This window comes from Muntiacus reevesi, chromosome 6 (genome assembly GCF_963930625.1).
Source record: "Muntiacus reevesi chromosome 6, mMunRee1.1, whole genome shotgun sequence".
NCBI classification, from domain to species: domain Eukaryota; kingdom Metazoa; phylum Chordata; class Mammalia; order Artiodactyla; family Cervidae; genus Muntiacus; species Muntiacus reevesi.
This window is the reverse complement of record NC_089254.1, coordinates 41,700,773-41,725,914: the sequence shown is the minus strand read 5'-3', so window position 1 is coordinate 41,725,914 and position 25,142 is coordinate 41,700,773. Positions and strand designations below refer to the sequence as shown.

The following is a 25,142-nucleotide window of genomic DNA, read 5'->3' as shown; positions in this document are numbered from 1 at the left end:
AGATACTACTTCAAAACTACCAAAATGGCTAAAACTAAAAATACTGACAATACCAAGTATTGACAAGGATGTAGAGCAGTGGGAACCCTCATACATTGCTCATAGGAATATAAAATGGTATAGCCATCTTGAAAAACCATTTAACTGTTTCTTATAGAATTAAACATAACTTACCATTTGACCCAGAAATTCCATTCCTAGGTGTTTACCCAAAATACACCTTCACATGAAGACTTGTACTTAAATATTCATAGCAACTGTATTCATAATAGCCAGGAAAGAGAAACAAACATCTATCAACTGGAGAATGGCAGATAAATCATGGTGTATTTATACAGTGGAGTATCACCCAGGAATAAAAGAAATGAAATATTGATATCCATAGCAATGTAGATGAGATTCAAAAACCTTATGCTAAATGATAGAAGCCAGAAACATATATGATTCTACATACATGAAATTCTAGAAAAGGCAGAACTACTGGTGGTTTCCAGGTGCCTGAGATGGAGGGGATGGGAAGGGAAGGGGCACTGACTGTAGAGGGGCACAAAGGAAATTTTTAGAGCAATGGGAATGTTCATGGCAGTGATCACACCCTGTCCGTATCTGTAAAAACTCATCAAATGTATACTTACAATGAGTTTTATTTAACATAAATTATATACCTCAATAAAGCTGAATTTTTTTTAAAAAAATTACTGAATTCATGTTTCCCCATTCCTTTCCTACTCCTGAGCATGAGACCCAAGTTCAGGGTTGTTAGGTAGCATTATAGTTCAGGGTGGCTGTCTAGTTAGTGGTGTCTGACCATGCTGATTCCTCCTGAGATGTGCATCCACCTGGGTCCCCTATGTGGGCCTCCATGCTGGCATCTTCTGAGAATCCTACATCCCCATCTGATGCTCAATTGTATGATCCACAGAACTTTCTGAAGTAATGTCTTGTTATCATAACACCAAGGGCTCTTGGGGTGCGGCACTCCCAGTCACCCTCAACACCTCTTCTATTCCACTTTAAAATCTCTTCAACCCTCTCTGCTTTATCACATGAAAGGGTAGGACTGATGATGGCTCTGGAAACTTGCCACTTTCCTCAAGTCCTACTTGGCATGAGAGGCACATTATCCCTCTGATGTCTTGGAAAGTCCAAGTTTCACTGTCTGATTTCCTGAGCTTGATCATGGGTGGACAGAGTGCCTCAGGGGACCATGCCAGCTTGATTCCTCACCACCTCTCCTTGTTCCCCAGCTCAGAAAGAAGGTGCTTTGATTTATTTTATTTTCAATTTCCTCTTCCAATGTACAATAGGAAGATTGTCTTGCTAAATATTCTTCTAACCCTATCAGTTCAGTTCGGTTCAGTCGCTCAGTTGTGTCTGACTCTTTGCAACCCCATGGACTGCAGCACTCCAGGTTTCCCTGTCCATCACCAACTCCTGGAGCTTGCTCAGTCTTAGGTCCATTGAATTGGTGATGCCATCCAACCATCTCATCCTCTGTTGTCCCCTTCTCCTCCTGCCTTCAATCTTTCCCAGCATCAGGGTCTTTTCTAATGAGTTGGCTCTTCCCATCAGATGGCCAAAGTATTGGAGCTTCATCTTCAGCATCTGTCCTTCCAATGAATATTCATGACTGATTTCCTTTAGGATGGACTGGTTTGATCTCCTTGCAGTCCAAAGGACTCTCAAGAGTTTTCTCCAACACCATGATTTAAAAGCATTAATTCTTTGGTGCTCAGCTTTCTTTATGGTCCAACTCTCACATCCATACATGACAACTGGAAAAACCATAGCTTTGACTAGACAAACCTTTGTTGGCAATTAATGTCTCTGCCTTTCTAACCCTATAATAAGCAATGTAAAAACCTTTGCCTTTAGAGAAAGGAAAGAAATTGAGTAAGGGATGCTGCCTGGGGAGAGGAAGACCAAAATAGAGATCTGCCTTGGACCAGAGGAAACCTGTGAACAGGAAATACTCTTGCAATGAAAATAGAAATCTGTGAAATTTCTAAATATAGGAGAAGGAACTTGACTGCTATACTTACTGTCTGTAAAGTTGGCTCTTCCCACAGGGCTTCCCTGGTTGTCTAGTGGTTAAGAATCTGCCTGTCAATGCAGGGGACATGGGTTTGATTCCTGGTCCAGGAAGATCCCACATACCACAGAGCAACTAAGTCCCGCAAGCCACAACTACGGAGCCCATACACCACGCCTACTAAAACCCACGCACCTAGAACCCATGCTCTGCAACAAAAGAAGCTGCTGCAATGAGAAGCCTGTGCACCCAAACTAGAGAATAGACCCTGCTTTCTGCAACTAGAGAAAGCCCACATACAGCAACAAAGACCCAGTGCAACCAAAAATAAATACAGATAAAATCTGGGGGGGGGGGGGGGGGAGTTGGCTCTTCCGTGACTCAGAGTTGACACATATTCGTTTTAAGGACTTTTAAAATTTTTAGTTGCTCCCTTTCTGCTTCTCCAGTACCCAATATCCTACATACTCTTTCTTATCCTAGATTTAAACATCTCACAGTGGGATTTGAAGATTAGGTTTACCAGGACTCTCACACCAAATCCTAAGGAGAGCTCTGGGACAAAATCATGCTGAAGAGGACCCAGGTCGCCTTTTCCAGACCATAGATTCCTGAAATAATTTGGTGCAGTCCCAGGCTGACCTCTGTTTATTTTTTTCCCTATAAAAATAACCCAAGGCATATTGTATATGAAAGCAAAGGAACCAGGCAGAGATGGGAGGAGGCTGCCATTTTATTGAGGACTATATGCTGAATCTGGGCAGAGACTTCACATACACTGTTCCATTTTATCTTCACAACAACTCTTAAACCATCTTTCAGTTAAGGAAACAGCCACTTAGAGGCTGAATGTCTTGCCCAAGGTTATATAGGAAGGGGGGAAGAATGAGATAAGCCCACACTGACGAATTCCAAGTAGTTGATCTGTTAGCCCTTTCTGTCATCCTGGTAGACTAAGTAAAAGACACTAATCCTAATCTTAGATGAAATAACAGGAGAAGGGGGAGGACAGAGAGAAGGTAGAAGGGAGAGACCTGGGCTCTTGCAAGCTCGGAGGCAGTGACACTCCCATATTTCATGAGCATCTTTGCTAAGGAAACAGACCCACAGTTTCTTCTGACTGTGACCTGGGGAAGAGAAAAGGTGTAAATGACAGAAGAGGTATGCAAGGCGATGGTCTGATTAGATAGGATAGGCAAATGTTGGAATGCTATGCATGTGCTTTCTGGTATCATTTTTTTTTAATTCAAGCAAAGATAATAGAATTTGAAAACCATGGACATTTTCATTGCAAGAGTGAGGAATGGCCATCAATGTGAGGATTCTAGATTGTATGCACATGTGTAAGAATCTCTGTTTAACAGACCTCCTGGGAGACTGGCAGAAGATGGCAGAAGATGGCAGAAATGCCCAGAAATACTTGGGCATTTCATACCTCCCACAAGCTTTGATACTCAGTCTCTGCTTAATACTAAATTATTTGGAAACTATTAGAGAGATCAATAGGACCTCTCAGGCATTCTTTGAATTTCTGAAGCCTGACCAAACTTGTAGACTGATTGTAAATTATTGCAGATGTAAGATCCAGCATTTCTTGTCATACTTCGTATATGTGTGTATATATGTGAACGCATTCCTTTGATTTGTAACTATAACAACAAGTTCTATAGTCCATGGTTTTGCACAGATCAGTCTTAAGGCCTTTTGGACTGATAATCACTGCTCTACAAGAATTAATTTGTTTCTAACTGATTTATACTCTGCTGGCCTGGTCTTTCCCAAAGGGGTCCTAGCCTTACATCTTTGTAGTGACAGAGGTTAAATTCCATCAGCCTGCCTGTGTTCTTGATCCTGCTTTTCACTGCTGGAGGCCTAGGGACAAGGGCTTTTCTAAGACCATGGCAAATGTCCCACAGAGTAAAATGCAAAAGGTTAAGGGATTTAGAGCAGTAAACATGGGTTTGAATAAATACTGTCATTTATTGCTGTTTGATCTTAGTCACATCATTTATATTCTCTGACCTTCAATTCCCTCACCTATGAAATGGAGATAATTATTCTTATGGAACATGGCTGCTGTAAGGATTAAGTAAAACAATATGAGGGAAAGTTTTGTTTAAATAGTAAGGGACCATATAAATGTTCTTATAATTAGGTGCACAGGTAAGTGACCACTGGGCAAGAGTATGTGCACGCTGATGAGGGCAATCAGGAGGATATGTTAGAGACAAAAATCATATCAGTTTCACATCTATATAGAAGAACTGTTTCCATGACAGTTCTTCTACATAGATGGTACTCACCATCATGACCCAATATGTTATACCCACTCAGAAATGAGTAACATAGAGCTCCTTTTAGCAATGCAGATTCCTAAGAAGAAAGCAGGAAGCTTTAAAGAAATGATAGCTTTTCTTATATCTGTGTTTGGGGTGGGAGTGTGCAGGAGGAGCTGATAGGACTGTGAAATGAGTTGGGAGTGGGGCTAGAGCTCTCTCAGCATCTTTCCATCCCAGAGAAGGGAGCTCGTCCTGTAAGAATCTTGGGTTCTCTATGATCATGGGCAGTTAACAGGCTCCTCCCTGGTCGTGGTGGTTGTTTAGTCACTGAATCATGTCCGACTTTTGCGACCCCATGGACTGTACCTCACCAGGTTCCTCTGTCCATGGGATTTCTAGGCAAGAATTCTGGAGTGAGTTGCCATTTCCCTCTCCAGGGGATCTTCCAGACCCAGAGATCAAACCCATGTTTCCTGCATTGACCGGCAGATTCTTTACCACTGAGCTATCTGGGAAGCCTTCTTCATTGATTATACATGCATACATTATCATTTAAGACTTAACTCTCTAATACTGTGAACATTTACTTTAAAGTTTAGATATGCACTTGGAGCTTCCTCTCAAGAGTTTTGTTTACTTTTAAGTGTATGAAATGTTTTTAATTAAAGGATGTCCAAGCCACATTATTAGTTTAACACTTTGATTATGAACCAGATTTTATCTACTGACTGCTGCTGCTGCTAAGTCACTTCAGTCGGTGTCTGACTTTTAGCAGCCCCATGGACTGCAGCCTACCAGGCTCCTCCGTCCATGGGATTTTCCAGGCAAGAGTACTGGAGTGGGTTGCCATTGCCTTCTCCACTACTGACTGCAGTGGTCTTATTTATTTATTTTCTGTGCAAGAATGGTTTTTTTGTGGGTTTTTTTCCAAGATTCTTTTTTGAGTGGCTCTTTTTCTTTCTCATTTTTTTTTAGGAACAGAAAGAAGCTGTGGTTTGATTTGCTGGGTCTTTGAATGACAAAGCTTTTCTATTCCCTCTTCTTAAAAACATGACCTGAAATCTGTATCTATATGTTATTAATAAAAAAACCTTCAAGTCTAATCTTGTCTTTGCATGGTACTAATGGGTACTATATAATTGTACATAGAATAAAGTACCTAGACATGAATAAGTTCAATAATTGTATCTGTTGCATTTAAGACTGCCAATGTCTTAATATCTGATAATGATCTTGTTGTTGTTATTGTTGAATTAATTGGATCCGAGGTGACTGCAGGCTGCGTGTTGGGTTGGCTGCCCAGTATTCTGAGCCTGTCACACTGTGGACCAGAGGCCTCTCAGAAAGAAAAGCCTTCAATGTAGACTTTAATATTACCTTCAAAAGAGAATACATGTATAATCACAGTGATACACTGACAGGATTGAGAGGCACTTGCCCTACAACTTTAAATATACCACAGTTTTTTAACCCCATTTTGACGTTTCTATGTTTTTTAATAAATGTAGGAAACTGAAACAACAAAAAATTAGGTGTCCCAGACTTTTCCCGTCCTCCAAGAGGTCTAGCTCTGAATTATAGAATTAGCTCTGAATTATAGAAACGTTCATGTAACTAACCTTTTATAGCAGTGGGTGACGGGGAAAGGAGCATGTGATTATGTTTCCAGGGCAATTAAAGAATGCTAAATTACGAAAACTAGTGCCCAGGTTCTGTGTGGGACAAAGAAATACTATGTTTGACTTTACATCACACCTCACTATTCTAAGATAAGCAAAATGTACGCCTGTTTAGTGACTAGTGATGTCGAAAGGCAATATGGTGGTTTCCTGCTACATCTATTTTGAGGCAAGCATTGTCATTTTACCTTCAAAGTCACATCATTCGTGTATCCTGCCCATTCTCTGGTGTGCGGGGTTTTCAGTTTATTGCATGTGTTTCTTGTAAACATCAAGACAAATTTCCTGAACAGTTCAAAATCAAGACAAAATGATCACCACTTTAGCTTTAGGGAAGAGGAAGTTGTGGTGTATCTTACAAAACAAGGCATGCCCTGCAATGTTTATTGCTTAATTATTCTTTGGGAAGCTTCCTATTTTGGCTCTGTCTTTTAGCCCCGAGGCGAAGTGTGAATAATAGAGGAGTTCAGTGTTCTTCTGCAGTGGGACTAAAGCTTTTACTTTTCTTCTTTCCTCCTTCAGCGGCCTTTTGTTTTTCTGTGTCAAAGCTCAGTGTATGTCCTTTCCCTCCTAGAAAGCCTCATACACCCACGGCCTCTCTCCTCCGGACTCCTATGGTATAGCATGGCACTGCCTTGGTACCGCTCACTACCTAACCTTCCAGTCAGGGTTGCTTCACTGCAGAATTTTCCCTGCGCATGGCACTCACTGGGAACATGTAGGTGCCCCATAACCCTGCTTCTGCATCCATGCTTTCCCAGCACCTCTTACAGTTACTCATAATTTTTTTATTTATCTCTGTGATTCTGTGATTAATTGCCATCTTGCTTACCAGTCTGTGAACCTCCCTGAGGTCAGGGACTTGTCTGGTTTTGCTCACTATGGCATCCATCTGCTACCCATAGCACAGGGACTGGCTCAAAGCCTCTAAATTGTTTCCTTGCCTCCAAATTCACACCCTTTCCAGACCATTCTCACTGCCAGCAACATCTTTACAAATTCAGATAACTCCTCTCTGCAAAAAATGTAATGGCTCCCAATACATATAGATTAAAATCTAAATTCTAGGATACAAGTTTCTTTTTAAGCCTTACATACATTTCTAAGAAAACTTTTTATTTAGGTTTGTTTTATCTTCATGGACAACATTAAAGTCTATGACTGTGTGGATCACCACAAACTGTGGAAAATTCTTAAATATATGGGAATACTAGACCACCTTACCTGCCTCCTGAGAAATCTGTATGCAGATCAAGAAGAACAGTTAGAACAGGACATGGAAAATGGACTGGTTCAAAATTGGGAAAGGAGTATGTCAAGGCTATATATTGTCAGCGTGCTTATTTAACTTATATGCAGAGTACATCATGTGAAATGCTGGACTGGATGAAGCACAAGCTAGAATCAAGATTGCCAGGAGAAATATAAATAACCTCAGATATGCAGCTGACACCACCCTTATGGCAGAAAGCAAAGAGGAACTAAAGAGACTCTTGATGAAAGTGAAAGAGGAGTGTGAAAAAGTTGGCTTAAAATTTAACGTTCAAAAAACAAAGATCATGGCATCCGGTCCCATCACTTCATGGCAAACAGATGGGGAAACAATGCAAACAGTGGTAGACTTTATTTTTTTGGGCTCCAAAATCACTGCAGATGGTCACTGCAGCCATGAAATTAAAAGATGCTTGCTCGTTGAAAGAAAAGCTACGACAAATCTAGGTAGCATATTAAAAAGCAGAGACATTACTTTACTGACAAAGGTCCATATAGTCAAACTATGGTTTTTCCAGTAGTCATGTATGCATGTGAGAGTTGAACCATAAAGAAAGCTGAGTGCCAAAGAATTGATGCTTTCAAACTGTGGTGCTGGAGGAGACTCTTGAGAGTCCCTTGGACTGCAAGCAGATCAAGTCAATCCTAAAGGAAATCAGTCTTGAATATTCATTGAAAGGACTGATGTTGAAGCTGAAACTCCAATACTTTGACCACCTGATGCGAGGAACTGACTCACTGGAAAACACCCTGAAGATTGAAGGCGGGAGGAGAAGGGGACGACAGAGGCTGAGATGGTTGGATGGCATCACCAACTCAATGGACATAAGTCTAAGAAAGCTTTGGGAGTTAGTGATGGACAAGGAAGCCTGGCATGTTGTAGTCCATGGGGTTGCAGAAAATCGGACGCAATTGAAATGACTGATTGTACCTTATCTTGTATGACACAGAAATTATTTCCCTGCATTCATTCCTGTTTAGATTGTAAATCGCTTGCACCTTTGTAGACTCTTGATCCTCATAAAATGACTCAATAAATGTTTGCTTAATTGATTTAGGTATTATGGAGATATATGGCTCTAGAATCACTATACTTGATAGCTATGTAGTTCTTACACCAGGCGTTTAGAAGTTTTATAAATATTCTCTTGTTTATATCACTGTGGCCTGCGAGTATATATTGTTGTTTTATTTATGGCTCTCAATTAATATTGACTGCAGCATGATACTATTAGTACAATGGGCTTTGGTATATTAACTAATCCTTGAATTTTTTTTGTCTATTAAACTTTGGTATCTACTTAAAGCCTGTCACTATATTTAACTAGATTGATTAGTGTTTTATATTTAATTCACATGAGACTTTTGCACTTGCCTGTCTTGTGTTTTTTTACTATCTTACTCTCCCTTTCTTTTCTAAAGGTTGAACTTTGTCTGATAATGTCTATCAGAATTCAATTAGTGTCCTTTAGTTGCTTTCCTATGTAAAATGTCTTATCTGCCATAAAATATTTAGAATGTTTTCAAGATAGTAGAGCCTGAAAACATCAACAGACTCAGGAATTTGTGCAAATTCAGCATGACATCTTCTTTCGTTGCCCAGGTAAGCTGTACTGTATTTAAAGGTGCCATGCTCTGAGAAGATAGCCTGAGCTTCCGTTTTCAGGTTAATGCCATCTGGATTATAAAGATTCCAAGAGCCTTGAAAATATACTTTTAAATAAATTGGTGTACTTTACTTTGCAAAACTGTAATAGCAGAAAACTGAAAACATTCCATATATTTATAAATGAGGGATTATTTGAATAGCTTGTGGCATACCTATGCAAAGGGGTGCCTTGCAGCTGTGAAATGAAATGAGAACTATCTCTACAAATATACAGAGATATTCAGGGAGTTCTTCAGCACATATTATTAAGTCTAGATGTCTAGGTTTTGCTTCAAAATAATATGGAGAGTGGAGATGGAAAAAAGTTTTAATAAAACAAAATTACTCATGAATTGTTATTTGTTGAAGTTACTATGGTTATATTTGACATATTCCTTAAAGAAAAGGCTAAAAGAAAAAGCTGAAAATAACAATTATGACCTGATTTTCTGAAGAAAATGTTTTGTTGGGAAAGCCCTAAACATTTTTCATCCACGAAATGATTGGACATACATATTTTAACTTATTAACACAAATCTAGATATGTCATCAAGCCATTTCCAGTTCCCTGAAGACTTAAACAATAAACTGACTAAGGTTGTGATACCTTAATAATAACAGGTTCTATTTTTTAAAAAACTGTATTATGGCATTAAAAGTGTGTGTGTTAAAGGAGGGGCAGTCTAAATAATATCAATTACTATTAATATCACATAAAGAAAAACAACCAGACATTTAGTACTTCATGATGGAAGTGCATACTATACCTGTGACGTGTTATTGTAGCAAGAGGAGGAAGGCAAGTGCATGTGCGGTTTATGGCTGTGGCAGAAAACTGGAGATAGTAGAGTGGAAGCTAGAAGTCCAGAGGCATTATTACATCTAATATGCATTTTCTTTATGAAATAGAAAAATAGTTACTGTCACTTCCATTTTAGAGAGGAGAAAACAATGAAACAGTGATATGCCTGTGACCACTTTAATAAATTCAGGAATCAGAGCCTACCATGCCATCTAGATTCATATTTTAGAACATATTTTCCATATTAAAGGAAGGAGAATCACTATCATCAGAGTAGGGATAACATAGACATGTGAGGTGATACGTGCTCAACAAAACCTTAAAATTACATAGGCAGAACACTCTTTGACATAAAGCAGCAGTATATTTTTGGACCCTCTCCTAAAGTAAAGGAAATAAAGGCAAAAATAAATCAAACCTAATTAAATCTAAAACTTTTGTGCAGCAAAGAAAACCATCAACAAAATGAAAAGACAGCCTACTGAATGGGAGAAAATATTTCCAAGTGATATGACCAATAAGGAATTAATATCCAACATATATAAATATCTCATACAACTTGACATCAAATAAAACAATCCATCAAAAAATGGGCAGAAGACCTGAAAACACATTTTACCAAAGAGGAAATGTAGATGGCCAGCCAAAATGCACATGAGAAGATGCTCAATATCGCTAATCATCAGGGAAATGCAAATCAAAACTACAATGAGATATCACCTCACTTGTCAGAATGGCTAACATCAAAAAGACCACAAGTAACATAATCTGGCATTGATGTGGAAAAACGGGGAACCCTCCTACACTGTTGATGGGAATGTAAATTGGTGCAGTCACTGTGGAGAACAGAATGGGGGCTTCATCAAAAAACTACGAAAAAATAGAACTACCATGTGATCCAGCAATTCCATTCCTTGGTATATATCTGAAAAAGCACTAATTCAAAAAAATACATGCACCCCAATGTTCACTGCAGCACTACTTACAACAGCCAATATATGGAAACCACCTAAATGTATATCAGCAGATGAACGGATAAAGAAGATGCAGAATACTCCTCAGTGGAATACTGCTGCTGCTGCTGCTGCTGCTAAGTCGCTTCAGTCGTGTCCGACTCTGTGCGACCCCACAGATGGCAGCCCACCAGGCTCCCCCATCCGTGGGATTCTCCAGGCAAGAACACTGGAGTGGGGTGCCATTGCCTTCTCCACAGTGGAATACTACTCAGTCATAAAAAAGAAGGAAATTTTGCCATCTGCAGCAATAAGGATGAACTTGGAGGGCATTACACTAAGTGAAATAAGTCATACAAAAAAGATAAATACTGTATGATATCACTTACATGTGGAATCTAAAAAATGCAACAAACTAATGAATATAATATAAAAGAAATAGACTCATAAATATATAGACAAATGAGTGATTACCAGCAGGGAGGTGCAAACTGTTGGCTGTAAAATAGGCTCAAGGAGGTATTATACAACACGAGGGATATAACCAGTATTTTGTAATAAGTGAAAATGGAGAGTAACTTTTAAAAATTATATAAAAATTTTTTAAAAATTAAAGCAAAAAGAAATTATGACAGTTGAAGTTAGCCTGTCTAGTAAGAGAAGAAAGCAGGCATGCTCTTCTGTTGAGTGCACATTCATATATGTGGAGATGAAAAAAACAGGTTAGATTGGCATTCTCCTATGCAATGGAGGCCTCTTACCAGCTCTCAGAGGAGCCGCCATCCCAATGCCCCCAAAGTGAACCAATAGAGACCCTGCTAGCCAACACAGGGGTCCTTTTAGAAATGACTCTAGGTCCACTTGACTACATGAGCAAATCAATGTCAATAAACAGGGCTGGTTTCAAGGATGTGTGACCTGTGCAGTGATAAAATGACCCACTTTTGGAGGGGCCTGTACTTGGCTTAATGTTCTGGTGTCATCAGCTTGAAATACTTAGTAATTTTATTTTGAGCTTATATTTTGTAAGTGGAGTCTGATGGAACAGTTGAGCACATGCCCATGAGCACAGAGACGGGCCAGGTGTCAGGGTACACAAGCATAGGGGCCTGAGCAGTGGCGGCAGCAGGCAGTGTGGGTATCGAGCAACTAGCCCGGGGGCCTTGTGCACAAGTGCATGCCCAAGGCAGAGTGGAGACCGCAGGGCGTTGTTTTTTATGTTTCCAAAAATAATTTGAATTAACTTTGTGCTATATTTTAAGGATAAAGGTTCTGTTTATTAATCCAGTCAATGAATAGTAATTGAGTACTTACTACAATACTCAGTGAACAAAATTAGGTTTATTTTCTGCCTTCATGGAACCTAAATTCTAGTTACTAATTATTTTTTCCAATTAATGAAATAATCTACTCTTTAAAATGGGAAGTATTGCTTTGAGTGTATCAATGGAGAGCATCTTTGCCACAAAGTAGCCTTTTATAGTAATGTGATTGCAGCTGTTTCCTGATCTATAATTTCATTGAACAGATTACTCTAATTGCTTTTATTATCCTATCCTCCATTAATTTTACTTTATAACTGAAGATATCTATAAATAGCTAAATATGAAATGATTTTATTTTAGAATTGTGAAAAATGGAAGACAGTACCACAGACACAGAACAAGAAGAGGAAGAGGAGAAAGGTGGAAAGGCTCAAGAAGACCCCATTTATGCCATTGCACCCACAATTAATATCCAAGATGAGCGATTTGTTGATTTATCTACAACTCCAGCTTTCATTTGTCTGCATGAGGTACATATATATTTATTACTCTCTTTATAAATTACTACAATGAAACTTGCCTCCTTACCTACTTAAAAATTCAGATGAAGTTAATATCATTATCAAAATAATTTATTATATGTAATCTGTATGTGATACATACTATTTGAAGCTCTTTAAAATAGTCCCTACCTTCTCTTCCAAAAGCCTATCATATAATCCTGGACTAATGCAGTAGTGTAGGTTCTGATACTTTGAAGGCATACTAAATCTTTACATACATGCAGCGACTTAAGTACATTCTGTCTGTTGGTAAATTAATTAAGAGAGATTTCTTTCATTGTTGGATAGACTACTTCAATAAAATGAAGATAAAAGGTTTTGTCTTATAATGATAGACATAACATACATTTAGTTAACTAAATGTAGTTACTTTAGAAGAGCACTGAAGTATACTGTTTTCTATTAGCAGAGAAGTAAAACAGGGAATATGATTTTTGCTATATTTTTATCTGACTTTTTAAAAAATAAGATGAACAGTTAGAAGATACCCAAAAATGAGGAGAGTGTTTTTTTAATAATAACTGACCACATAGCAACTTGTCAATTTTGAGAGCTGTACTTGAGAAAAGAGTTTAGAGGACATATGAATTCTGGACTCCTAACTTTACATGAATATAACTGAATAAAACATCTAAGAAATTTGATAGTAATAATAAAAATAAGCTAAAAAAAAATCTTCGGGTAAAATCAGAGTTTACTTAAAACCAGAAGCAAAAGTAAATCCCCACCCAAGTATTTTATTGGTGTAAATGTTTTGAATAATTGCTACAACTTTTGTTGAGCTTTTGTTTTACATATACATATAAACCACATATCAGGAACACCTGATGTCAGTTTGTCCCATTACTCATGTTTTCAGCTTTTATCACTTGGTTAAGGTGGTGACTTCTAGCTTTCTTTTCTATAAAGTAATTGTTTTTCATCTTGAAATTAATAAGGCCCTATGGGGAGATAATCTGAGGCTATTTAAGTATCTCTTTGTTGTCATTCAGTCACTATGTCATGTCCAACTCTTTGCAACCCCATGGGCTGCAGCACACCAGGCTTCCCTGCCCTTCACTATCTCCCAGAGTTTGTTCAAATTCATATCCATTGAGTTGGTAACACTATCGAACCGTCTCATCCTCCGCTGCCCTTTTCTCCTTTTGCCTTCAATCATTCCCAGCATCTGGGTCTTTTCCAGTGAGTTGGCTCTTCCCATCAGGTGGCCAAAGTATTGGAGCTTCAACATCAGTCCTTCCAATGAATATTCAGGACTGAGATCAACTGGTTTGATCTCTGTAGTCTAAGAGACTCTCAAGAGTCTTCTCTAGCACCGTAATTCGAAAGCATAAATTCTTTGGCACTCAGCTTTTTTTATGGTCCAACTCTCACATCCATACATGACTACTGTAAAAACCATAGTTTTGACTGTATGAACCTCTGTCAGCAAAGTGTTATCTCTGCCTTTTAAACTGCTTCTCTTCCAAGGAGCAGGCACATTTAATTTCATGGCTGAGTCACTGTCTGCAGTGATTTTGGAGCCCAAGAAAAGAAAATCTGTCACTGCTTTGATTTTTACTCCATCTATTTGCCATGAAGTGATGGGACCAGATGCTATGATCTTTGTTTTTTAAATGTCAAGTTTTAAGCCAGCCATTTCACTCTTCTTTCATTTTCATCAAGAGGCTCCTTAGCTCCTTTTCACTTTCTGTCATTAGAGTGATATTATCTGCATATCTAAGGTTGTTGATGTTTATCCTGGCAATGTTGATTCCAGCTTGTGATTCTTTCAGCCCAACATTTCACAAAATGTACTCTGCAAAAAAGTTAAATAAGCAGAGTGACAATATACAGACTTGTTATACTCCTTTCCCAATTTGGAATCAGTCAGTTAGTTGTTCCATGTCTGGTTTTAATTGTTGCTTCTTGACCTGCATACAGGTTTCTCAGGAGACAGGTCTGGTATTCCCATCCCTTTCAGAATTTTCCACCATTTGTTGTCACAGTCAGAGGCTTTAGCGTAGTCAAAGAAGCAGATTTTTTTTTTCTGGAATTTTCTTGCTTTTCCTGTGATCCAGCAGATGTTTGCAATTTACTCTCTCTCCTTTTCTAATCCCAGTCTGTACATCTGGAAGTTCTCAGTTCACATACTGCTGAAGTCCAGCTAGAAGGATTTTGAGCTTTACTTTGCTAGCATGTGAAATGAGCACTACTGTATGGTAGTTTGAACATTCTTTGGCATTACCCCTCTTCGGGATTGGAATGAAAAGTGATCTTTTCCAGTCCTGTGGTCACTGTAGAGTTTTCCAAATTTACTGACATATTGAGTGCAGCACTTCAACAGTGTCATCTTTTAGGATTTGAAGTAACTTAGCGGGATTATAATGGCACCCCACTCCAGTACACTTGCCTGGAAAATCCCGTGGATGGAGGAGCCTGGTAGGCTGCAGTCCACGGGGTTGCGAAGAGTCGGACACGACTGAGCGACTTCACTTTCACTTTTCACTTTCATGCATTGAAGAAAGATATGGCAACCCACTCCAGTGTTCTTGCCTGGAAAATCCCAGGGACGGCAGAGCCTGGAGGGCTGCCGTCTATGGAGTCGCACAGAGTCTGACACGACTGAAGCGATTTAGCAGCAGCAGCAGCTGGGATTATATTGCTTCCATTTAAGTATCCTGCTCTGCTAAAATTTTCACCTACTAGTTTTACATCTCTGATGATTCTTGCCAAAATTAATTATTATTATTATGATGGCTGCAAAATGGCAAGTTTCTTATTCCATCATTTCTTCTACACTTATTAGTCAGCTTCCTACTGTAAGGTAGAATGTTCTCTTCTTTCCTATATCCATCCATCCATCCATCCATCCATCAGGGTGAACTTATGAGTTCTTATTCTACTCAGTGAGTTATAATCCATCATTGCCATTATTCATTTTGATACTTCAATTGTCCCAGATTTGGCCAGTGTAACTCTCTCAAGAAGGCTCACTTACCCTTTTGACATGTTCCTAAGATTCCTTATGTACTTTTTAACTTTCTGTCATAAGAATATATTGCAGGTTCATCTTGCATTTTCTTTGCTCCAACTCTAGGATCAGCCATTTCTCGAAGGATTTCTAGTTCCCTTTTCAGAGGAGAACAATATTTGAAAACTAAGATCTCAGTGCTGGATGTGTTCACTGCTACTGGACTGTCGTTGCTTCTAAGTACTCTCAGAGATAGGAAATAGGCACATAAATATATTTATTCTACACAAATTTATATATATTTCTATCTATATCTTTATATATTTATAATGATGAGTTTATATCTCTATTAATATTTTCAAATGATCAGGGTTCTCTATTTCTGCTAAAATCCATCATATGTCTTTGAAATAGTATTTCTACTTTCATACCACTATTCCTAATAATTCTATTAAATAAGGGAACAGTTTATTTCTACCAAAGGTCGTGCTAACGATAAAAATTACAGTCAAATTTTTTAAGCCACAGATAAAGAAACAGGAAATGTTTGCTTTGTAATATCAAAGGAGAACTTAGGACAACTTCTCCTGAATATTGCTCTTCAAGGTAATGATTCATTAAATATTTCAAGAATCTGTTAATAGTCATGTATGCACAAATTATAGCTATTAATCATTGGGTATGACCCCCCCCCCCCCAATATAGTGGATACCTTTGATTATAAGGTCAAAGAACTGTCCAACTGTTTTGAGTAGTATTTACACCAATGATTTTACTGCCTGAGAACTCTTTTTTTTTTTTTAAGCCAGCAAAATCTTGCATAGTGAATTACTGGCTTCAAACAACTTTATTTCCATAATAAACACCCCTGAGGTTATTCCTATTGGCATCTAGTTTTATTTTCTAAGAATCAGAAATCTAAGATTCCCAAGTCTTACAATTTTTTAACCTATTCTATATAAGCCTTCCTCCTTCAGTTGTCCAAACAGAAGTTGAATCTGCAGAATAACAAAAGTTCTGAAAAAAAGCAGTCAGAAATCCACTTCTAAAGATCCAGATGCTTGATATCTCATTGAAAGAACCAGAAGTCGCTTACACATTTATTGTTGCTAATGCTAGTCATACAATTGGCCCAGTGCTACTTAATTGTAAAACATGGATGTCACACTCTCATCTAACATTGCTTACAGAATGTGTTCCGCAAACATAGCACTCTGCGATTTGGGCCCAAACTACTTTTGCAATCTAATAGTTCACATAGGCCCTCATGAACTTCTGTTTATGTTACTCCTCTTAGTATGGAGTCTCCCATATTTAGATGGCTAGGAAACTAGCAACATAGTCACAAAGCATGATGCAAGGTCATGGCTATCCATAATTCTCCTATTCATGTTGCCTCTTGAAAGACTATGCTACTCTCACTAAAAAGAAATCAGATGAAACACTTGCAGAGACCACACCTTGCAACCCTGCATTGGTTCCTAACCTCTTAGAATCTGGCTTAGTTCCCACTCCTTCAAGAAACTGTATCTGAGCAGCCAGTACACAGTATTTTCTCCAACCTATCAATTTTTATGGCATTTGTAGGCTGTAACTTTCACTTGGTACGGGATCATTAACAGATATTTATTGAATATCTTCTCATTATGCAATATTTTGCATAGCAGATTTAACTCCTCACTGATATTATGATCACATAAAACAGTAAGACTTAACAGGGCAGGGACTACATTGTGTTAAATTCACTCTTTGGGATTAATGTTCAAAGTGGTGCTTGGAAATGAAGTCACATCAATGGATTGTGTGGGTTAATTCTGGACACCTGCTCCTCAACCCTGCCATGGCTGCCTAATGATCAGGACTGACACTCTACAGATTTTTCTTGTCCTGTTGAAAACTTTTATTTAAAAAAATGTTTTGTTAAGGTGTAACATATATTCAGTAAACGTCACAAATACTCAGGGTATAGCACTTTTTTACGTATGCCATTAACCAACATGTTCAGCACTAAATTAATTATTCTCCCAATCCTAATTCTCCTCCTGTGTTCTCTTTATCAGTTTGAGGGTTAAATATCTCCATTAACTATTTCTTGAATTTATCGCTTCTTCATTCATGCCATATTCACACTGACATGAAAATGTATTTCCTGCAACTCAGTGGTATCCCTTGAAACTCTTCCAAGTCATTGCTCCCACTGAAGTCAGCCACTATTCTGACTTGTCACTACGTATTAGTTTTGCCTCTTTTAAAAAAATCATATGAATGGAATCATAGTACCATGATCATCCTTGTGCATGCTTCATATTTATGAAGTCATTTATCTTAGGTGTATTCCTAGGACTGGGGTTCCTGTGTCATAGTTTAGGCTTATATTCAACTTTAGTTGATATCATGAAATACCAACTACTGTGGGCAAGAATCCCTTAGAAGAAATGGAGTAGCCCTCAAAGCCAAAAAAAGTCCAGAATGCAGTACTCGGGTACAATTTCAAAAACAACAGAATTATCTTGGTTCATTTCCAAGACAAACCATTCAGCATCACAGTAATCAAAATCTATGCCCCAACCACTAAACAGAAGAAGCTGAAGTTGACCAGTTCTATGAAGACATACAAGGACACCAAAAAAATATGTTTTTTTCATCATAGGGGATTGGAATGCAAAAGTAGGAAGTCAAGAGTTAACTAGAGTAACAGGCAAGTTTGGCCTTGGGAGTACAAAATGAAGCAGGGCAAAGGCTAACAGATTTTTGTCAAGAGAACATGCTGGTTATAGCAAAGACCCTCTTCCAACAACCCAAGAGATGACTATCCACATGGACATCACCAAAAAGTCAGTGCTGAAATCAGACTGATTATGTTCTTAGCAGCTGAAGATGGAGAAGCTCTATACAGTCAACAAAAACAAGACCTGAGACTGACTGTGGCTCAGATCATGAACTCCTTATTGCAAAATTCAGGCCCAAATTGAAGGAAATATGGAAAACCACTCAGCCATTCAGGCATGAACTAAATCAAACCCCTTATGATTATACAGTGAAGGTGATGAATAGATTCAAGGGATTAAATCTGGTAGAGAGTGCCTGAAGAACTATGGATGGAGGTTTGTAACACTGTACAGGAGGCAGTGATCAAAACCATCCCCAAGAAAAAGAAATGCAAGAAGGCAAAGTGATTGTCTGAGGAAGCCTTACAAATAGCTGAGAAAAGAAGTGAAAGACAAAGGAGAAAGGGAATGATATACCCAACTCAATGCAGAGTTCCAAAGAATAGCAAGAAGAGATAAAGCTTTACTAAACGAACAATGCAAAGAAATAGAGGAAAATAATACAATGGGAAAGACCAGTGATCTCTTCAAGAAAATTAGAGATTCCAAGGGAACAGTTCATGCAAAGATGGGCACAATGAGGGACAGAAATGGCAAGGACCTAAGAGAAGCAGAAGAGATTAAGAAGAGGTGACAAGAATACACTGAACTGTATATAAAAGGTCTTAATGACCTGGATAACCATGATGATGTAGTCATTCACCTAGAGCCAGATATCCTAGCGTGTGAAGTCAAGTGGGCTTTAGGAAGCATCAAAGATAGTGGAGGTGATGAAATTCCGGTTGAACTATTTCAAACCCTAAAAGATGATGCTGTTAAGTGCTGCACTCAATTTGTCAGCAAATTTGGAAAACTCAGCAGTGGCCACATGACTGGAAAAGATCAGTTTTCATTCCAATCCCAAAGAAGAGCAATGTCAAAGAATGTTCAAACTTTGTACATTTGTGCTCATTTCACATGCTAGTAAGGTAATGCTCAAAATCATTCAAGCAAGACTTCAGCAGTATGTAAACCAAGAAGTTCCAGATGTACAAGCTGATTTAGAAAAGGCAGAAAAACCAGAGATCAAATTGTGAACATCTGTTGGATCACAGAGGAAGCAAGAGAATTCCAGAAAAACATCTACTTCTGCTTCATTGATTATGTTAAAGCCTTTGATTGTCTGGATCACAACAAAGTGGGGAAAATTCTGAAAGGGATGGGAATACTAAACCACCTTACCTGTCCTGAGAAAACTGTATGCAGGCCAAGAAGCAGCAGTTAGAACCCGACATGGAACTACAGACTGGTTCAAAATTGGGAAAGGAGTACATCAAAGCTGTATATTGTCACCCTGCTTATTTAACTTACATGCAGAGTACATCATGCAAAATGCCAGGCTGGATGAGTCACAAGCTGGAATTAAGATTGCTGGGAGAAATAGCACTGTAATGACAGGAAGCGAAGAGGAACTAAAGGACCTCTTGATGAAAGTGAAAGCAGAGAGTGAAAAAGCTGGCATAAAACTCAACATTCAAAAAACTAAGATCATGCCATTCTGTCCCATCACTTCAAGGCAAATAGATGGGGAAACAGTGGAAGATTATATTTTCTTGGGCTCCAGAATCACTGCAGACGGTAACTGTAACCATGAAATTAAAAGATGCCTGTTCCTTGGAAGAAAAGCTATGATAAGCCTAGACAGCATGTTAAAAAACAGAGACATCACTTGGCTGACAAAGGTCTCTACAGTCAAAGCTATGTTTTTTCTAGTAATCACGTACAGATGTGAGAGTTGGACCATAAAGAAGGGTGAGCACCGAAGAATTGATGCTTTCCAATTGTGGTCTTGGAGAAGACTCTTGAGAGTCCCTTGGAAGCAAGGAGATCAAACCAATCAATCCTAAAGGAAATCAACTCTGAATATTTATTGGAAGGACTATGCTGAAGCTGAAGCTCCAATACTTTGGCCACCTGATAGGAACCACTGACTCACTGGATCCCCAATGCTGGGAAATACTTTCAAATGACTTTCTGAAAAGACTGTACCAAGTTATACCCTCTGATGAGCTATAAGCAATTGTCCTCTTCTAACACTATGGCAAGGACCATGTGTTAAACAGGACCAGGCTCAAGATCTTGCACAGAGATAAGTAGTAAATATTTAGTATTTAAAAATATTGTTAACAAATAGTGTGTGTCTCTTTGTTCAAAGCATCATGTCTGTTGCACATTCCAGCTTAATTTAAGTGATAGCTTTCATGGTATTCCCCAAGCCAAAATTTCTACTTTTAATCTGTACGTGGTTATGTAAAGTAGCACTGATTTCCAAGGGTCAACTTGGTTGTCAAATGTCAGTGTCAGATATTAAGCTTTTCCAAGCTTTGGAAGTCATAAAATCATTCTTGTCTGAATGCCAAGAGCCAAAACCAAAACACGAGTGTATCTTGCCTGAGCCTTTTGGCTCTTTTGCTTTTCATCAGAACTTGTCAGCAACTCCTTTCATTTCTTAAAAATAATTTTTATGCCAATCATTTTTAAGTCTTTGACCTGATTTAACCAACGGACAGAGAAAAAGTAGCACAGAGCATTTGGGAGACACAAGGGGCAGTGTGAACACTGGAAGAAAACAGTAAGGAAGTAAAAGTGTGAATCTGTGTATAATACAAAATTCTGTTAGAGTGTAGAGTTTCTTGAGATAATGTTTTCTACTTCTTTCATACATTAACTAATTAATCAAGTAACTGGTTACAAAGAAGAAAATGTAAGATATCCCCCCACCCCAAGGAGCTTATAGGCAAGGCAGCTTCAAGTATGTAATTTAATTTTCATAATAATTCCATAAAGAAGTTTAAGATGTCATTATTTCCACTTAAAGGTTCTAAAAGGCTGAGGCTTGCCCTGCTTTGCACTGCGAGGCAGATACAGAGCCAGGCATGCAACCTAGCCTCCATTCTCCAACACTGATGCGCATTTCACCTGACATGCTTCACTTGACAGTCACACATTTAAACACTGCTATTTTAGGGTTTTACAAATTTACTTTTAAAGTAAACTGTATATTAAAAGAAAAAATAAAGATAAATATTTTTACTCTCCATTTAAATATTTCTCTTTGGTTTCCCTACCCTTTCTTAGTTATCACACCTCACTAATAGCTGTACTTAGAGGATATGCACTAAAAAAACCCAACTATAAATTTCTTTTAAAAATGTTTCTACAAGTCTTATAGTTTTTGGAATCTTTTTACTTTTCCTTCAAACACCTAGGTAGGCTTGCAAGAATAATTCTTCAGGATTTTGTTTGGCTGTCAAGAAACTTTCAACAGACTAATAATTTATTAAACAATACAGATAGGTTCCATTTTCCCCATAAAGTGTTTTGTTTTTTACTTTAACAGCAAGATAGAAATTTTAAAGTCTTTATAGTATGGAAGAAGATCATGGATCATGCTTGGAATACACTAAACATTTGGGGTATTAACATGGCTTGTATCTATTTATAAAGATTGGAAGTTTACATTAGGATTATGGGAATAGAAGCCATATTCCACTTCGCAAAGTGATTAACACCCCCAATTCAATCAGTAAAAACTGTATCAGGAAAAGATAAAAGAAGGTCCCCTGTTAGAGTATCCTCACCCTTGGCACCTTCAAAGATGATTCTGGACATGAATCTGGGGTGTGGTTAAAAAAAAACTCTGCTATCTGGACGTGTGATCAGTGGCAAGTAGGAGTCAGAGAATGTTAAAAATTGGGAACGGAAAGGAATTGGCAGTTCCTCTGCCTCCTGTAAGTGAGGTTATGTGTGTGTTAATCACTCAGTCAAGTCCAACTCTTTGTGACCCCATGGGCTGTAGCCCGCCAGGCTTCCCTGTCCTTGGAATTCTCCAGACAAGAGAATGGGAGTGGGTAACCATTCCCTTCTCCAGGAAATCTTGCTGATCCAGGGATCGAACCTAGGTCTCCCACATTGTGGGCAGATTCTTCACCGCCTGAGCCACCAGGGAAGCCCACATGTAAGATTATCTCCCTTTAATCATTCTGAAAATCTTTCCTGAGCATCCACCACTTGGTGGACTCAGACCTTGGAACCAGAGGAAAACATAGCAGTGAGCGTTCTACCCTCTGCAGCTCATCTGTTCCTTCATATGTTTGGTTTATGTTCCTTGATTTCCTTTTTTCTTTTTTGATTCCTTTACTGACACAAGAACCTAGTCTGTGTGTGCATGCTTGCCTGTGTGTTTATTTTAAGTATATATTTAACAAAATTTTAATTATCTATTTTTCATTGATTCTTTAGCTATTTTGTAGCAAGTTGATTTAAATATTTTAAACAATAATGTAAATTCAGATGCTTTTTTTAATCACTGTGAACAGATGTTGGTTTTTAAAATAATGATTAGGAGAAATACTTAATGTATTGTTTTCTTCTCAGAGAAAGACAGCTCTTAAGAGAGAAAGTTGGCTTTTGATTATCAAGTTTGTAGTTCTCAGTAGAGTATGTGCATCTTGTGATAAAAGAACCTTTAAAAATCCAAGAACTATTTGAATATATTAGGTGTTAAAGATGAAAGCTTAAGGATTAAAATAAATAATGCCCTTTTTGATTAAAATCTATTTTACATAGGTGGATGAGGAGATGGTACTTTTGTCGGTCGGGTAGACTATTTGGGGAATAAAGCTGAGAGGTGTATGATTGGGAATTTGGCTATTCAGCAACTGGACTTACAGGTAACATTAGTAAATTAGTCAGCAGTCGTGAGGGCTTCCCTGGTGACTCAGACGGTAAAGAATCTGCCTGCAATGCAGGAGACCTGGGTTTGATCCCTGGGTTGGGCAGATCTCCCAGAGAAGGGAATGGCTACCCATTCCGTATTCATGCCTGGAGAATTCCATGAACAGAGAGCCTGGGAGGCGACAGCCCATGGAGTTGCAAAGAGTCAGACACGACTGAGTGACTAACACAGACACACACACAGCAGTAGTGAACACCAGAGAAGTCCACTAAAACAAGGCAATTATTACAGTTTTCATTAGGCAAACAAGATCAGGATCTCAGCAATTAAGCAGTGAGATAGAAGCCAGGTCTCAGCAGTTAAGTAGTGAGATAGAAGCCAGTGAGTCAGAAGCCAGGAAGTTAAAGAATAGAGTATTAGAGAGCCAGGTATTAAAGATTTTAACCATGAGATTACTATCTTTCTCTTTTTAACCATTTTTTAATACAAAAAAATATGATGTAGTACAAAATTCAAAGATGCAGAATAGCATACAGTGAAAATTAAGCCAGTCTGCCACCCATGCCAGGCTGCTGTCCCCTTCCCCAGAGGCAACCATCATTCACAGTCTCCTAGAGAGCCTTGCAGAAATCTGTGCACAAACAAGTAAGTGGTAGCATAATATTCATACTTCCTTTTTTATACACATATATACAATTGTTATATTCTTTTTAATGTTTGCATAGTATTTCAGTGCATGGATGGAACATAATATAACCAATTTCCATTATAAAATTTGGATTAATTTGGATTATTTCTATCCTCTGCTGTTATAATGATAGAGTCAATAACCTCATGTGTACATCATTTCACACTGAAATAATCATAGGACAAATTCCTAATAGTGGGATTGTTGGTTCAATGGGTTTGTTCATTCAAAAAAATTTTTTAACTGTGGAAAAGCAGACGTACCATATTGACCATTTTTATATGTACAGTTCAGCAGTGCTAAGTATATTCACAGTGCTGTGCAACCAATTTCCAGAATTTTTCATTTTGCAAAACAAGCAACACTCTCTCATTTGCCCCTCCTCCCAGATCCTGGCAACCACATTCTGCTTTCTGTGTCCATGCATTTGACTACTCATTCACGCATCTGTGCTCAGTTGCTCAGTCTGACTCTTTGCGACCCCGTAGACTATAGACTGTCAGGCTCCTCTGTCCATGGATTTTCCAGGCAAGAATACTGGAGTGGGTTGCCAGTTCCTTCTCCGGGGCATCTTCCCAACCCAGGGATCAAACCCGTGTCTCTTATGTCTCATGCATTGGCAGACAGATTCTTTTACCCCTGTGCTACCTACTCTAGATACCTTATATTTTACAGTATTTGTCTTTTGTGACTGGCTTATTTCACTAAGCATATTGTCTTCAAGGTGCATCCATGTCATAGCATGTGACTGAATTTCCCTCCTTTTTAAAAGACTGAATAATATTCCATTTATACTGGATTGGCCAAAAAGTTCATTCAGGTTTTTAATAACATCTTATGAAAAACACGAAAGACTTGTTTGGTCAACCCAAAATACCATATTTTATTTATACATTTATCTGTCAGTGGACACTTGGGTTCCTTCCACTTCTTGGATATTATGAATATAATGCTATGAACAGGGTGTCCAACTATTTCTTTGAGATCCTACTTTCAATTCTTTTGAAGTAGAATTGTCAGATCATGAGTTTTGTGTATTTAAAAAAAATTTTTTTACTGCCAAGATGCTCTCCATAAAGGTTGTAATAATTTATGTTCCCCTCAACAATAAATGTGTCTTTACTCATACCAGCACTGTGCGGCTTTTCAACCTTTGTCACTCTGATGAGAGAAAAGGTTATATCATCATAGTCTTTATTTACATTTATCTTAAAATGAATAGCTTCTTTTCATATATTTAGGACTGTTTTAAAATATAGTGTATTATATGTTCCCTAGTAATCTAGTGGTTAGTATTCAGTGCATTCACTGCTGTGACCTATGTTCAACCCCTGGTTGGGATACTGAGAACCTACAATTTTGGGGCATGGCCAATACATAAATAAATAAGATGTATTAATAGAAAATGTGACGTATAGGAAGGCCAAAAGGTCAGGAGACAATTGTCATTGAAATGATAGTTT

At 38.2% G+C, this 25,142-nt stretch overlaps 1 protein-coding gene across 1 annotated transcript in view; it reads left to right on the top strand.

The window, feature by feature from the left end:
- The first annotated feature begins 12,301 nt into the window (after positions 1–12,301).
- Positions 12,302–25,142, top strand: part of CCDC146 (coiled-coil domain containing 146) — a 110,408-nt gene continuing 97,567 nt past the window's right edge. Inside the window, exon 1 of the mRNA XM_065938562.1 lies at positions 12,302–12,460. Coding sequence (XP_065794634.1) covers positions 12,302–12,460 — 159 coding nt within the window. The remainder of the gene's footprint in view (positions 12,461–25,142) is intronic.